Here is a 17,371-nt window from a genome sequence, read left to right on the forward strand (position 1 = left end):
AAACCAAGATGGCTTCCAGGGCTGAATACCCATCTTGACTTCCCCAAAATAAAAAAGAAAGGCCAGGAGTTCAGCGATAGAATATATATTTATTTAATTCTTCAGTGCTCTTGCCGACCTCCCGTCTCGATGAAAACGCACGTATTGTCGTAATACTTTGTGTTTATATATATTATGCGCTTCTTTTTGCTTCTTTTATTCATTAGCCGCCATTTTTTGCCATAAAATAAATGTATCTGGGCACATGCATGCAACAATGCATAGAATCTCGTGTGTCGACTAGATGTTACATAAAGTACCGGTACATACGTCTACATTGAGTGTAATAGCATTGCCTCTATGTTTAATCTCACTGCTACCTGTACCAGCCAGCGAATTTTGCATATTTATAGCTAAGTCGTCTTGAACAGTAGTCGGGGTGTATTCGCCCGCTTTCACTCAGTGACCCAATGCTGCTTATAAAGCGAAAAACACGGCCCTCCAAGGCTGGCTTACGAAATCGGTCAGCACCGTGTAGGAACGGGGATGAGTCGTCGCTGTCCTTATATACTGGGACATTGTCACGGCAGATTGTCACATTGAGCTTTGCAAAACATCATCGTAACTATAAAGCACCGGTCGCTGTTACTGCAAATGAGGTCTCTGTAAATTGCGAAATGATAGCGGCACGGTTGCGAAGTGGAGTATACTTAAATTGCGCTTGACAATAAATAACATAGGACATATATTCTCGCGCCAGACACAGCTGCTTTTCTACTCCTTGCTTTGTTCTGTTCCTGGTTCCAGTGTAAGAGATTATTGACTCTCGATTTTGGCCTATATTCGGTGGTTCACTAGCAGCGCTAGTCGTTTGGGTCGATACAAAGAATGGCAGTGTGGGGCTGATGACATGCGCTCCTCATTCATGACTTGTCATGAGTCATGACTTGACCCGTGTGAAAAGTGGCCTTTTTCTGTGGTTTCGTCAAATCTTCCTACTTGTTCTCCAGCTCCCATTCTTGCCTTCTATGCTACTTTCGCTCTAAGATATCATCGCAAAGCTTCGTTTTTTATGCTACCTTCGAAGAGAGCTTATAAAGACTAAGACCTATATGACTCGTCCGTCACTTGCTCGTTCTTTGGACCTAGTCATTAACGGCGTGGTCGTCATGTTTTGATATCATGGACAGAGAGCCCTCACGAACTCCCGAGGGACTTGACTGTCAAGGCGGGGCGAACGCGGACTTTTCTATTACGGTCGAACCGGGCATCCAAGATCGTGTCTCTTAGATGCCTTTCTCCCAAGACAGTGCCTCTACGAGCGTGCCGACTTCCTTGAAGTCATCAAACACTCCAGCAATCGCCTCTCTGGAAATACCGTGCACGCGATCGCCGCGAGTCGCCTTGAGGTGAAGTGACACTCGCACGCCCGAAAGCGAGTCCGCGCATGCGTGATGCTGCTGCGTGGGTGCCAGACTCTGCAGAGGTGTTGAGCTGCAGCATGGCGGTCCTGTCCCCGGATCAGCCGTGCTTCCAGGGCGGCGGCTCGCCGCTGGGTTGCGGAGGCACGAGCAGGGCAATGTCCGGCTGGTGGACCACGCTGGCCAGACGCCGTCTCCGCTTCCTGCGTTAGACAGCAGCCCCGTTGTTAGCTTAGAACGCAGCTAGGTTACGTAACCCCGGAAATATATGCGAGAAAACGTAAACCGTACTTTATTATTTTTTTTTACTGAAGCCGGGCGTTTCCGGCGCAGCAGTGCAGCGCTGTACGAACAGTTCGTCGTTAGCAGCGTTTTTAGAAATGCGCCATGAAAGCACTAAACAATGAAAGAAAATGTGAAAACCCCGACTATCAGGTCCACGCATTTTCTTTTCTTATTAATATTTAAACTGTTTTTATGTGCCGCATTTCCAGAGCCTCTAGGAAAAGTACAATTGAGGAGAAAGGCATCCAGGACGTGTGAGGGGGAACCGAACCAATATCTGTGTTAGACAGTTGGTCAAGACTGAACTTAAGACTCACGAGCCCTAAAATATGGCAATACCAAAATGAGCTGACCGCTGAATAACATGGCGCCTGTGCGTCCATAGATTGCTAATAAGTAATTACTCAATGGCATCCACCCAAGCGCAGACATATGGGTATACGACGGAAAGCTATGCAGCTTTCACAGAAGCTTCGTAGTTGAAGAAAAATTCGTCCTGGTTCGAAGTTCGAATCCGGGACCATCGCCTAAATGGAGTAGTAGCGCTACCAACTGAGCTAACCGGGACGGCTATAGGTTATGGTAGGGCGAGAGCGAATTGACCAACAACGTACAAGTGTGAACGGTGTTGGTCCAATATCTAGTGGAATCCCCCAAGGTAGAATAGCTTTGTCTACTCCTCAAATGTTTTGCACCTTGGGGGATTCCCCCAAACATTTGATCTATTGGTTGCCATTCGCACGTGCTACAGACTCGCTCTCGATGGTACCATAGCTCCCTGAAATGGCTATTTTAACGTGATCTAACAAGGCGCCGAATTCACGAAGCGGCCAGCGCATGTAAGGACGGCGAGCAAGCTGATCGGCATCTCGGCTGCAGAATGGACATCGTGATTGTCCAGCGTGCAGACGACGGCCAATCACGGGTGACCCTGCATGCGAAGAGCTCATGCGCTAGTAAATCGCTGGCGCAAAAGCATGCAGGTTGTTATGAAGCGGCATGATTCCACGCGACTTTTGTCTGGCGTTGTCGCTGATCACTGCAAAATCTTAGCAACAACAAAAGGAAAGCGCACAGAAGGGAAGAAAGTCGTTTCTGCTATTCTCCCCACAGTTAGGGATCGGTCAAGAGTGGGAGACTGAAGACCACCCGAACGTTCGTTTCGATGTAAGATCTAACTCCATAACTTGGGCGGCAAACAATACAGAACATTTTTAGTGTTTTCTTCTTTGTATGACTTGGTTTGAAAGCCTCGCGTGCAGGCAGCTTTGAAAGCTGTTACACTTTGGAAGACCATAGAGAGAAACAACAGCTAAGCGGTGGCACACTGTAGACGAGGCTTACTTTTTGAGCTTGAAGATGACCACGACGACGATGGCGTTCCCGAGCAAGAGGAATGCCATTGCCAGGCACGGCACCAGGACATCTGCGCAGTGCACAAAGTATTGGTTAATAGTTCAGTATAGTAAAAGCATCCGCTCACACAGATGCAGCGAGAAAGTGGGGAGAAGGAGAAGCTAGACCACCGTTCAAAATCTGGACAGTGCTCCTTGCCCCACCCACACCACGCTACCGGCAATAGCTGGCCGATTTTCTAGGTGCAATGCGTGAAGGAACAACGCTGACTTCAATCGGAAGGTGTGCGTTGTGTGTTGCAGACCAAAACACGGCATTCGATGGCTTTGAAATCCTCGAGGCGCAATCGCATTTTGAAGTTTCTTGTAACGAACCGGTCGCGGACATCGCTGAACTTTTTAGCGCAAGTCAGTGTGAATTCAAGTCTCCGTAAGATCGCAGAATGTTTAAGAAAAAGGAAGAGGCCAGCGACAACAACAAACATCGAAAACTGCACTTACTGGCATTCTACATAAGTCTATGTATGCACTAGCAAAATTTAGCGGTAACAGCATAGAAATAACGGAAGGGGATCATGTTCCCCGCTGCATCCACGGGAGAGGCCCGAGATTTTTTGCGCGGTCAACGGTCGTGCAAGTCTAGTATGAACGGATCGGTCACTGGCTATTTTGCGGTCAAGAAGCGGAGAAGCGGAACAAGCTCGGAGTTATGCCGAAAAACTCAGCATCAGTTGGCACGAACAAAAATACAGATACATGTGGAAGAGGAACTGAAAAAAAAATTGCTGCCAGGATCTTTATGAACACAAATTTGCTGCCCTCAGCTTCATGCTCTCGTTAATGAATAGGTCATTTTTGTCGCATGAAAATATTTGGGTATCAAAACGATGATAAACAAGGACGTGGGCAAAATATCAAGCTCCGTGTTCATGTAAACAAGGACATGGGTAAAAGATCAAGTTTCGTGTTCATAACTACTGCTGAAGACGCGTCCTATTCTTCAGCATCCACGCATGTGCCCGATTTCATCATATTTTCTGGTGCCGTGGCTGTATAGCCCAGCTGAATGAACCAATTAAAAGATGACAGAATTATAATGCCTTTAAAACAAATGTGACGTGCGAATGCACTTGGTTTCGAATTAGCTTGACTATTGCCGAAACATTGCCTTAACTTTTCCCCCGAATTCGCTTGACTCTTGCCTTAGACGCTACCTTACATTGGTCTCCAATACAATTTCTTTTAAACTTTGTGCCACCTGACCTTCCCCTATAGCTACACCGTATCCAAGTCATTTCATCTCAAAAGTCAAGGGTCAAAGGTCAAAGGCCGATGCAGCAGAGACACATTGGCTTTTTCAGTATGGCTAGTGAAGTAGTGTTTTCGGACTAAAAAAAATGCAGTATTGCACGGAACTAATCTAAGACTGAACTGGTTAAACCGCGTTCTGAACACAGCGCGAAGCATTCCCTGTTTATTTTACGGGCTTTTCTACTGACAGCTCTCCATGGGCGCCCTTAGGCGCCTAGATGAAATCAGAGTACGCTTCGAAACGAACCTCGTCCTGCTTTATTTGTTCGAACTGCTGCCAGCTCGCCAACCCCCGACAAGTGATTCATCGACAGCGTTCAGCTCGCCGTTTCGAATACCATAGCAGAGACAACAGACCGGCGTCAGCGTCAGGCGACACGACAGCCGTGGGAAGCGGCATCGATGAGTAAGACAACAGCTAGCTCGCGCGTGGGAGCGTAAGCCGATATCGCTTTCCGCCGAGAGAGGGGGAGGGAGACGAGACAGGTTCAGTGCACTGGCAACTATGGGGCCTCCAGCCATCGCCGATGCCTTCAGGCTGTTGTTGTTGCCTCAAAAACGATGTCCAGTAGAATCACAGCTCGTGGCAGCCGCTTTCTCTTCTTTTCAAAATAATTTTTTAAGACGGAGGTTCCCAGCATTTGCGTATGCAGTAGTTCGGACTGTAAACATCATGCGTTCGGTGAACACCTCCACCGCGCTGTGAGGGCAAAACGTTTGAGTGAAGGAAAGACGCAGTAACCGATGGACAAGTAAGCGTGCCTGCACAATCGCGAGCGCCTTACCAGCAAGAAATTGTGTGGAGTTGCCACCTGCGTCATCGTCTTCGTTGAGTTGCCTGCTGCCCTGCAGCAGGGGTTCTTCCTCTTCGTATATGACGCTGTCGTTGTACGTCAAAGACAGGCGGGCTGTGGAGAGGAAATGACGGTATTATGTTGAGTGGCTTAGATTGTCCACAGTACAGTCGGCCAAATCTTTAGCTGACCTGCGTGACGGCCGCGTTTTCCGTGCTCCTGCAGTTAATGACGGAGCATTCTTGCGAAAATATCCCATCTAAGCACAGAATCGCCAAGCCTGAGCTTAATATTGAGCTTTCTGTAAGTTTGCTTCGCCGCAAAGCGAAGGAACGCAGAAAAAGCGGCCGTCGCGAATGCTGGATATATTTGGCCGGCTGTACTTCGGCTAAGGCAAGAGACCCGCTGTGACGGGACTCAAGTGTTCCCCAGAGGGCATGTTCAGTGGTGCATGTTAAGCAATATTTTGCATGCCTCGTCGCACAGGCGTGCTTATATAGGAATGTTCTCTAGTGCTAAGCGAAGCCAGTGACTACTCCGGTCTGTGATGGCACAAGAAAAATGATGAGAAATGTTGCGGATGCCTACCGGCACAGCCTAGAAATCCGGATGCAGGGTAAAGAAAACGCTCTATGGAGAAAACGAGAGCTAATGCACTGATTGTCAGGCCCCACCTTGACTTTTTGAAATCGCGTTAGCTGCCACCTATTATCAAAGCGCCAAACGGCCTTGTACTGTACTCGACATGTCGCTTTGCCGCTCTTTCTAGGGGCAGTCTTAAAGGAAATGAAGAAAATAATTTCAGCAGGAAAGCCAAATGGACCACGAAACCGACTAAAGTTTTATGGAGGATACCTTACCATTATAATCGCAAAATTAAGAGCGCGCCAAGCGCGGTCTGCCATGGTTAGCAAACCATGCGTTCCGAAGAACAAATCATTACTGATATGCCAGATTAAAAAAAAAAAAATATCCGTTGCTTTTTCTGGCTGCGGTCACACTAAAACATGACACAATACTTTCGTGAAGTTCAATCATCATCATCATCATCATCACAATCGCCATAAAACCAACTACTTCCACTGCAGGCAAAAGGCTTCTCAAAGTGACCTCTCATCCGCCCACTTGAAGCTACGCCGCTTTCCTTTCATTATCTATGGCCTTGTATTTCGATTTCTAGTCTTGCTGCATGCGCTGAGTTGAGTTGAGTCGTATCAAGCTACACGTGTAATTAGCCTTGCTTATTCTGCCGGCAATTGCTCCACCGTGGCGTCACTTATATGTTAAAAATGCCCTAAAACCAGTCAAATCTGCTCCGCTATGCACACAGTCGCTTATAATAGAACACAGGGCGCTTTATTCTTATACTCTTGGGACTCCCCTGTTTAAACATCACTATGAAAAACAACTGTTAATTGTGTGGTTAACATCATGAAGCGACACATGGAATATGAGGGGCGCCGTAAGGGCAGTCTTAAGATCAATTTGGACCATCTGGTGATTTTTAAAGTGCACTGACATCGCACAGCTCACGGGGATTTTCGTAATTAGCCTCCATAGATATACGGCCGCTGCGTCCAGTATAGAAACCGCGGCCTTGGGATTTGTGGGATAGCGGTAAGTGAAACTATGAAACGAGATTATTTCGATTGAAATAGACTACGAAGCCATCGCTGTTCCGTGAACAGCGGTGCAAGTCTTACGGGTGCAAGTCTCGGGGACGCTGTCGTTCCAGGTGTTTCCACGGAGGCAGACGAGCGTCCTGGTGTCTGCGAGGGTGTCATTGAACAGATGGTCCTTGCAGCACTTGTAGAGAGCCGTGTCCTCGGCACGGTGCACCAGGTAGCCCAGCCGTGGCGCCGCAGGTGTCGGACATCCCATGACTGCGCCATCCGACAGAGACCAGGTCATGAAAATTGCCAGCCTTGTCCATAAGTCATGAATTTGATCCTGTCCTCAAGTATAAATATTCGAAAACTCATAGCGCTAACACTTGAGGGGGTGGTTTAGCAGTTTGCACAGCGCCATCTGGGGGCACCTCGCACGGACAGCGGGACCAGGCAATGTGGCAGGGTTCAGAGATTGCGACAGTGTGCCATCTGCACAAGCCACAGAACGATGCGCGCAACCGTTCTCGCTATGAGTGATCGTCGCTGTACCTAAGCACTACATGATTTCATTTGTTCACCCAGAGCGCCTGATCCTCTTCCAAGTGTTTATGCGATGCACTTCCTATTACAGGTTATGCAATGCCAGTATTATGTGATCTAAGATCAGACAGCCCGTTTACAAATGTCATGTATAGCGCATACACTGCTGTAAAGGGGGCACACTCACACTTGTACTTGAGCAGGAATCCCCTGGCCGGCACAAAGTTCCTGGTGCGGAACCGGACCACCAGTCTGCGTCCCGTGGATCGCAATGTTCGCAGGCTCAGACGCGACTCTCCGCAGGCGACCAGCAGCGGCCGTCCGGCCTCGAGCACGCTCAGTGCGTCCTCGGCGCAGTCGGCCTCGGTCAGGGACTCGCCCAGCGGGCCCGGAGCCCCAGGCTGCAGTGAGAACCCCGCATCGTGCAGGCATCAGAATAAGCAACGCTTTCGGGGCGACCACCTAGAGTGAAATAGCAACTGTCTACGTTCGCAAGATGCGGATGTGCACCAACACATGACGACTAATATCCCAAACGTTACACCGTATACCTGACCTTCTACAAGACTCGCACGTTACCTTTTTTAGAAAAGATGGTTCCAAATATCTGGAAGATGAAAGAACCCTGTCGTTCTCATTTCTCCGAAAGCTAGGGTTTCCATGGATGCTACAGGAGCACCACTACACAGCTCGGAAGCAAACTTCTTGAGACCCTGGTACAAAGCAGTAGGCAAACAACACGCGAAAGTAGGCAGTGCAAGGCTGCTGAGTGCTTGAATGCACTGGGATATTTCTGTCACTATGACTTACACATTCCGACGTTAATGCGCACGCTGTAGGGTGAATTATCGCTAACTCACTACTTTACATCGACAGCTGTTATAAACCGTTTCCCTTGGTTTAGCGTTGTAGCAGAAGAAGTCGGCGTAACCGGAGGGTGGTAACCACGGAAAAAGAGGAGGAGAGTTGCCGTGGGAAGTGGAAGGTGTTACGAGAGCCTCCGGTTTGTGCATACTAAATTCAATGCCTCCCTACAATATTCAGTGTGTTCAGAGCGGTATATACCTAGCTATCACCTTTTTCACATCGTCGAAGCCTGCCCCTGCCTACAGGCTATCGGTCGTCGCATCAACCTAATCCTTGTCCCTTCCCCACCAAACTCTGCCACCTATAAAGGTCGGCTGACTGGTTCTGCGCACGGGACATTCAGCCTCTCATGCCCCTCTGGACTCAGCACGCCATCAACGTGCAGGTGGTGGTTGGAATCTCTCAGTAGTTCGTACCGGACTTGGCGTTCTACATAAAAAAAAATTGCTGGGGGTTTAGCATTGCTAACCACGAAATATTATGCGAAAGCAGGCTTTTCCAGGCGGACATCAACGTCACGTACCGGAAAGCGTGATTGAATGCGCGTTTTCTTTCCTTTCGTGACCTGCGCACTGATGGAAGTTGATGAAGATGACGACGTGCAATGCACAGCGCGGGACTTGCAGTTTAACACGAGGCATATTTGGCTGCAGCGACAGCGTATAGTGCTCTCGTGCAGTGGCCAGCGAAGCTGATCTGTTCTCGGCAATATTTATTTTATATCTCGAGGTTGGCCAAGGTCACCCTCATTCAATATCTCGTTTATCCCTCGCCATTTCCCGCATCACGCGTCTAACTTCACAGGCTTCACCACACACCCGCCTTTTCTAGGTTAGGAAGCTTCTAGGTTAGGGCTTTCGCACTAAACCGTGCTTTATCGTAGGAGTGCTCACCCTGGGCGGCCTGATGGACACGTCGAGTATCCTGAGCGTGATGGTCTGCCCCGGCGAGGCCTCCAGGAGCCAGGAGCAGTTGGACAGCGCAGGGTAGAAGTGCGGGAACCCCGGGGAGGAGAGGTAGCCCTCGCTGGGTGTCCGCACGTGAGAGCCGCACTTGTGCACCAGCCAGCGCTCTGCACAGGCATGCCGTGGGAAAGAGGCGAGATCAGAAATGTCCTTTACCAGGGGGGGGGGGGGGGGGGGGGGGCAGTGCTCGCGTCTTCACTTTCACACATGTTCCTAAAACTTGCCTCGCAACACGGCTGCTACGTAGAATGCCATACGGGGGAAACCATTAGCACGATATATGCTACGATTGCTTGGCTGGTGAAGCTCAAGGTTTCTGAATGGAATCCTGGCAGCAATGGCCGCATTTCGATGGAGACAAAATGCTAAAACATGCCTCTCTGTGTTGTGCGATGTCAGTGCATTTTCATGAACCTCGGATTGTGGAAATTAACCTGCGGAGCTCCCCGTTACAGAGTCTCTCAAAGCCCATGTGCAGCTTCGGGACGTTAAGCCTTACGTGCCACATGTCAGCACTCTTACCGGGATCTAAATGGTCATGCGCTAATAGACAAAGGGGGCAATCTCATTAGCAATATGTATAAGACATTTAAAGTAGCCGAAGAGTTCTGCACAAATCTATAGAGTTGCGAATGTAAACAGATGATGATTACATTCGCCATGGTCATAGACGTCCATGGCCACAGACGTCCATCGCGTGTAAGCGCCATGTCCATTAAGTACGCCGCAGAAGAATTGGGCAGCCGCTGAATTTTAATCAGAAGCCCCATGGAGCCAAAATGCGTCGTCGGTCATAAAATTCGCCCATTGGCTGGAGAGAACTGACGTCATTAAACGGAGCACTTACATTAGCTTCAGAGAAGTCACCAGGCCGGAAGTGACGTCGATTTCGGTAAAGACATCCGCAGCTAGCTATAATGCTATCGCAATGCCAACGCATAATCAAATTGGGATTCCCTGTTAAGTTTTTTTTTTCACAAAATCTTTCTTTTCTTTTAAGTGGGATCTAGTCGGACGTGATGCGGTTTTCTGCCACAGTAAGAAATAAAAACAGAAACCCGGTTTATTCATCATTAGGCAGTTCCTGGTGCGCTATCTGGCGGGACCTAGCGGCTAGAGATGTAAAATTTCAAGAAATTTTGAATGGCATGAAAAAAAACCGTTTTTTTCAAGGTTTTTTTCATGAAAAAATGGAAATTTTGCAAAACGTGACAAAAACAGATTTATTTGAAACAGCACAACGATCAGTAATAATGCTCCGAAGTTCAGTCGCATATGCAGTTATAGATGTAATATTGTGAAACGAGCTTCTTGTTCTATTGCACCGAGAAGATAAATAATGATTTGCACTTCAGGCGAATATGGAGATATAAATATCACATTTGTGGAACGAACTTCTTGTTCTATTGCACTGAGAAGGGGAACATGAAAACTGATCTATAAGTCACTCTATAAGTCACTCCACGTTTCTCCACGTAAGTCACTTCACATTTTGTTAGATGGCAGTGCGAGTCCATCACGCTTGATCTCGTTTAGTATTACCAGAGTTTCGGGTGTTATTGTGTAGCCGTCCTACCCAGTCTCTGTCGCCAAGAGGCTGGGCGTATTTGGCTAAAACCGCTTAGGTGCATAGCAGCCTATGTTATTTATGCCGTGTGTGTAGCGCTGTAGAATTTGCAGTCATTTTGTTCTACTTCAGCCATGAGTTCAAGTATTATTGTGTTTTTAAGTCATGTCTGGGTCTTATATGTGACCTGGCCTTCAACCCGCTTACTCGCAGCCCGAACATTTTAAAAGCACTACCTGGCACCGGCGATGACGACTGCTCTCCAGTCATTCAACGATGCATGCTATATTGGTTTTCAAAGCAAAAACAAAAACCCAAACTGAAAGCAAGCAATCCTAAAACCTTGAAATTTCATTGTGAAATTTTCGATGTTTTTTTTTCATTTTTTCTCGTCTGAAAAAAAACGAAAAAAACCCGGGTTTTTTCCAAAATTGCAGTGTTTTTTTCAGGCCTTCACATCTCTACTAGCGGCACATCTATGCAAATAAGCCAGTTCGCAAGATCCCTGTTCCTTGTGTGCAGACTCGACACACATGCACGAGTTCTTTGCACACGATTTGAATTCTATTCACTTGACTGTTCTACACAGTGAGCAAACTCGTGTCTTCGAAAGTATCTTGACCAAAATTAACTTAATGTGTGTTTTAATGAAATTTCTGGCATCAAATGGGCGCTAAGAGGCGAAGACTTTGAACAAGACTGCTGTCTTAACAGAACATGCGATATAATGAAAATAGCATCTCGTACAACGTGTTCAGGTTCTGGATGCACGAAGCTATCCATAGGAATGCTCTTTCTTTTTATTGGGGGGGGGGGGGGGGGGGGGAGTTATGTGCAGTTATCAAAACGTTTTTCAACTCTGACCTAACAACCTGCGGAGAAGCACACAGCTGCCTCGCAACTCAACTACAAAGATGTGAGCTGGCAGGAAGAACCGGCGCGAAAATCAGGGCGAAGGTGCACCGAAGGGCACGAGGAAGCTCAGTTCTGTCCTGTCCATCACCTTCTCACACAACGAAACTGCGTACAGACAGCCTCAAAGTTTCCTCAGTCCAAATGGGAACGCGCCGCTCAACCTCGTTATGGCTCTTCCTTGAAACTTTCGAACCCATTATAAAATTCACTTAGGGTGCTATGCTGGAAGGCCCGAGTTTGCTGAAACTCGGAATCTTCCCGAGCTCTGGCGGCGCCCTCAGATGAGTGAACTAATGGTAGCAGGACAAAATCCCACCCTCGTCACGCCTCAAACTTCATTGGGTTATCTGGATATATTCCGTGCTTTATCATCACATCGGCGCCACCTCATCGGCTTCTTGGGCGGTCTACAAAGAACGGGTCACGTGAGCCAACCGCCGGTGCACTTTTCATTTGTGTGTCGCTCCACCAAGTGCACTGCGTGTGGAATTAGACAAACGAGGTTTGTTGAATTTTATAATGCACTTAATACACCTTTATAAGCATTTTATAGTGTGCAAGATTTGGATTTAAAGCGCTTTGGAGTTATTTATGCATTATTAAATTTTGCTCTGTACCGCGAGGGAACGCTACCAACGCCCGTCATCAGCTTACCGCCAATGGCGACGAGGTACATGTGCAACGTTGTGAAGGCTACGGAAATAGTCCGCAAAAAAAAAATAAAGAGAGGTGTATCACTCCGCGCTGTTCTGTGGCCGTGTGGTCTAACGCGTCGCTCCGGAGAGTCGACAGGCAATGGGAGCGCGTGGGTTGAAATCCCGCATGGTGAAACTTTTTTTTTCGCACATTTTTTTTCATCGCAAGTTGAATTTCGCGTTAGTTGAATGAGAAAACTCGTTTTTTTTTCAGAATCGCTTGAATATTATGCCGTGTTCTGAAATGAACTGCATGCATCTGCTCATTACATGCATACCGCGTTAATGTGAGCTGTCCGAAATTCGTTGTCAGTGAGATCGCACCGGCTTTTGGTCAGCAGTGGCGGTTATCTTCCCGATTCTGCAGCATTGTGACTATACTTTTTAGATGCAAGTGAGAGGTTTGTGCGAAAGATGACATTCATTCGTCGGATTTAATTAATTAGCACAGTGGTGAGTGCTCTGCAGTGGCCCGATTAACAAGTGGACTATGGACAATCACTTCACAAGCAGCCTATGCGAGTACCTCGCCGAAACTGGTCTACACTCCTTCTTTTAACTTTCTGTAACCTACATTCCACTCCCCCTTTTCTCAACTTATGCCTCATGGCAGACTTCTCGAATAAAAAAAAAAAACAAAAAAAAACAAGTGGCCATCTGCAACTTTCGATTTCGCCGTTGCCGAGGAGCCCACTTTTATGCGTTGCATATTGCAATCACTCAGTTCAGCCCTTGGGCGCGGCCGGGCAGCCACCATTGACCTTGAGCGCAACCACGTGACGTGACGTCACGACAGCCGGGGGGAAAAGCTGGGCCCCAACTCGCGCGGTCGCGCGCGGCCGCAGCCACCACCTGACTCCCGCTCCTCCCGCTAGGGGCGCTTCGCCGGCGCGTGACGTCTTGCCGAGAAAATCGAGTGCCGCCAAGCAATACCTCGCCCTCAAAAAAAAAGACCGCGCAATATGCAACGCATTCTTGGCTTAACCAAGCTAAGCCTGGGCACCTTTTATTTTTTTTTTTGTGGGCCTCTCTTAAGGTACCTGGCATGTTATGAATTGTTCTGTGGAACCGGTGAGCGGCGGATCCAGTCTTCGCCAAAAGAGTCTGGGACCGACTTTGGCACTGTGCTGTAGAGTAGCCCAAAGGGCTTGGCGAGAACAATTATTTTTCACTGATTGCAATGCTCAATGCATAATGTGCCTTCCTCGTGAAATAGTTGGCCTTCACCATGTCAGGGCTGGACTTCGAAGGGGCCTTTACGCCAATGTAGGTCCCGTGGACGCATCCCACGACGTCTGTGATGCCGCCGCGCAGAAGGAAACGCTCCTCAACATATGCACGCTCGGCCGCAGTCGTGGGCAAAGCGAGCCACCGCTTCTGCACAGCCGCGTCGATAAGCGCGTCGGAGACGCCCCTCACACAGCGGCTCACAGTGCTTTATTGGCGTCCAATAAAACGGTCTGCACCGACGCTCCCCTGGAAGCTCCCGGTCGCGAAGAACCGGAGGGCGCAGAGGACTTCCTCTTCGACCGAAAGCGAATGAAGCCCAGTACGCACTCTCCGCAGGCGTGGGTCGTCGCCTAACTATTTACACAACCATCGTACCGATTTTTTGGAGAGGCGAAAATGTCACTGGTATTCCTCGTCGGCCAAGGCAGTAAACGGGTCCAGCCGGCCGTACTGACATTTGCCGTCAGAGGAAGCGATTACCCAGGCTGCTGCTGCTGCCGCCATGGCAGTCCCGAGATGAATTCGGGGCACTTCACCGTTCACGAGTTTAGCTCCGAGTTCACCTGTCAATCAAAACCATTGGTCACGCCCCCGGCGTGCCGTACATAAATTATAGGCGTACGCGCTATGGGTGGGCCACTCCCAACATCCCTGCCGGCTACAGGTATGCTGCGCGGCTGTGCTGATTACTGACAGACATCGACGATGTTGACCATCGAAATATAACAGTCAAAACGGACGTCATCGCTGATAAATCTAAGCACCTCTGCGAAGGACACGCAACGTGGCGAAAGCCGCCGATTTCTTCGCTCGCATACCAAGATTGCACAACACTATAGCCTGTTACAACTACGTAAGACACAGCACAACGCTGAAGGCGCGTCACACCTGCTTGCAAGGCGTCAAACACGGAGCACGACGACGAACCGGTGCTTGGAGCACGTCCTACTCCAACAACATCGCATCACAGGTGTTTGGCTTGGCCGTCCTTTCATCGGTGATAAAGCTCAGCATCAATGTGTCATACACATCTGGTATCGACAAACGATCGCTGCTCCAGACCCAGTGCAATAAAGTATTTGTAATTTCCAGCACACAAGCACTGCGTACTTCACAACCGTAACACCTTTCTCTGTTATAAGTCCGATTCCATTATTACAAACAGTATCCCTCACCCCTCCGAATGATATTAATGCGATGTCCCTGCGGTATACAACGGCGATCGACGTTAGTGACCAAACCAGTCCGCAAAACCTTGAAGTGCGCGACGTTAACAAATACTACGCAGATACGCGCGCCACCCCCTTCACAGCTTTTAGTCAGCGTCTGATGACATGGGATAAGTTGTGTCGCTGGGTAGCACGCTCTTCGCATCCGCAGTGCACTAAAGAGGCGTCACACACAACAGGCATACGTAATGAATCATTGAATAGAGCCAAACAGCAATTTTTTTTCTCACACCGCATCACAGTCGCTCGCACGCAGGGTAGCCAGGTCCTAAATTTTAAAAGTAGCCACAAAAAGCAGAAAAGTAGCCAAAAAAGTAGCCAACCAGCTGCCGAAGTGTCAAAAGTAGCCAAAAATAGCGCCAAGGTTGCAGAAAAGCGTCACCAGAAGCATAAAGGATGCAGGAAATATATTAATTTTTGTAGGACGCAGGGTAACTGTGAATGCGAATAATTGAAGTACAAAAGTATCGCGAATCAAATGAAAGGAAATACATGAACACCATGGGACAGAACCACGGAAATGCAAGAGGGTGTGGGAAAAGTAATCAGAACAGATTTCCTTCGTTTCAGAGGAGAAATAATTGGTGTTTCTAAGCCACAGCCATGACAATTTTAATTCCCATATATATGTATACTATGTATATATGGCATGTGTGGCATTGTATTTTGAATGAAATTTTTTCGCTGCTCTATAAACAAGGGCTTGATTTGATGCGCCTGTTTCTTTTTCCGTTTCTCTCATGGGACCTTTTTTCAGCTTTATATTGCAAAAACAGACTGATCGCCACATGCAGTTCACATGTTCTAACCGCATAGAAAGCACAGCCTTGGTCAAGTTTTTTTCAGGTCACATGGGTTGCTTTTCAGCCGTATACTGGGAAACTTATGGCTCTCGGGATATCGCTGTACGATACGAAGAGCCCTCGTCATCGCATTTCAAACCTTTTGCTCTTCCCCGTTCCCCACTAATCGACTAAAAGGAAACCGTATTTGTCCTGAAAAGTTTTAACTACGACTGCAATTCTCAGCATCATCCAAATGGATGTCGGGCTAGCATGTACGGCCGATCAACGCGATTTGAACCAGTATCCAACTGAGAAAACAAGGTATATCAGCTAAGCAGCAATTCGCATCCTTATTTAGCTGAAGCGCATTGAGTGAATGGAGATGAGACATTGCTTATTGCTGGTTCTAAGGAAACCTACATATCAGCATTGCATAGCGGAGGCGGAATCTCGCCTGGGAGAACAAAGGAGCCAGTGAACACAGGAGCGAGAGAGAGAGAGAGAAATGGACGGAAAGGCAAAGGGGAAAAAAGGAAAAAGAGCGGCAATGAAATAAGTTTTCTAAGTGTCCAGCGACCACCATGTCACGGGAACAGAGGGCGCGCACTCGCGCAGGAAGTCTAGGACATGATTACAGGTAAAATTTCTACAAAAGGGCTCGCACCGCAGAATAATGGTGTTCACCTGCGACATTCTGACGCACTCATGCAAAGATGCATGGACCACTGGCGGAAAAAGAGGTCCATTATACGGTCCTAACTTCGATTTCAAAAGTAGCCAAAAAGTAGCCAAGTAGCCAAGTTCAAATTTTTGTCGCCACGCTGTCCTAAAAGTAGCCAATTTGGCGCAAAGTAGCCAAACCTGGCAACCCTGCTCGCACGGCCAATTTCTACCGCTGAGATTCGCCAAGAGCGTACTAAAAGCAATGGTTGGCCATAGCGGGGTGCGGCAGCGGCCGTAGCAGCGGAGAGCTCCACCTGAGGTCACTGCAGAGAGCAGCAGTGACGCGGGGGTGCAGTGAAGTTCAGTTTTTTGCTTTTGTTTATAATGCAAGCCAGAAGATGCATGACTGTTATATTTTGATATACGACACAATAAAATATATTATCGCAATGGCCGAAAAATAAGACAGATTCAGCGTGTAGTAGTTGCCCAGTCTTTCCAGTCGAAGGCAGCGCTACCGGCGGCGTGTCAGCGCAGGAGCTCTCTCGTTTTCGACACGGTGGGCTGCCGCTCTAGTTCGTATGCAAGCCACGCTGCAAGCAATGACCTCACTATCGCCTCTAGCGGCAGAAAGTTTCAAATCTTTGTTAATTTCCTAAAGCTATGCTTTTCAACAACGCTTCATTGGATTCAGATTTTAAAATACATTTTGAAATGAACAAAATGTTCATAATATTATCTGTTGCCTTTTAACGTATTCAAGAGAAGAGAAAGGGTTGATACAAGAGTGCACCTAGTGCACACTGTTCGTCTTCGGAAATGGAGAGACAGATAGAGCCTGAAAGAGAAGACACGCCTTTGACACACCCGAAAAGGCGTGTCAAACAGCTGGCGGCGAGTGTGCAGATAGTTAGCAGAGAAGTCACGATTTCGCGATTGCTGATATGGCGCTGATAACTTCAGGTAGCGCTGCGGCCTGGTATTGCGCAGTGTATTGTGTTTGAAGTGTGAAACAGGCGCGCAGGGTGCGCTTGTATCGCCTTTACGTGGCTTTATCTCTACATTTTATTGTCCGCTGCCTGCGCACGTTCCGCGCTATCTTCGTTCACTGACTGCCGTCATCGCAAACTCAGATGAAACTCGGGCGAGCGCCAAACTCG

At 48.2% G+C, this 17,371-nt stretch overlaps 1 protein-coding gene across 2 annotated transcripts in view; it reads right to left on the reverse strand.

Moving 5' to 3' along the window:
* Positions 1 to 69: 69 nt before the first annotated feature.
* Positions 70 to 17,371, reverse strand: part of LOC149336155 (uncharacterized) — a 69,150-nt gene continuing 51,848 nt past the window's right edge. For both annotated transcript variants that reach the window (XM_089552640.1, XM_089552639.1), the window contains exons 4-9: positions 9,056 to 9,234; positions 7,483 to 7,696; positions 6,849 to 7,028; positions 5,137 to 5,259; positions 3,030 to 3,111; positions 70 to 1,603 (exon numbers count right to left, since the gene is read on the reverse strand). In XM_089552640.1, coding sequence (XP_089408766.1) covers positions 1,501 to 1,603; positions 3,030 to 3,111; positions 5,137 to 5,259; positions 6,849 to 7,028; positions 7,483 to 7,696; positions 9,056 to 9,234 — 881 coding nt within the window. In that variant the 3' untranslated portion in view covers positions 70 to 1,500. The remainder of the gene's footprint in view (positions 1,604 to 3,029; positions 3,112 to 5,136; positions 5,260 to 6,848; positions 7,029 to 7,482; positions 7,697 to 9,055; positions 9,235 to 17,371) is intronic.

This window comes from Amblyomma mixtum, chromosome 7 (assembly GCF_055824585.1).
Source record: "Amblyomma mixtum isolate Tamu chromosome 7, ASM5582458v1, whole genome shotgun sequence".
NCBI lineage: Eukaryota > Metazoa > Arthropoda > Arachnida > Ixodida > Ixodidae > Amblyomma > Amblyomma mixtum.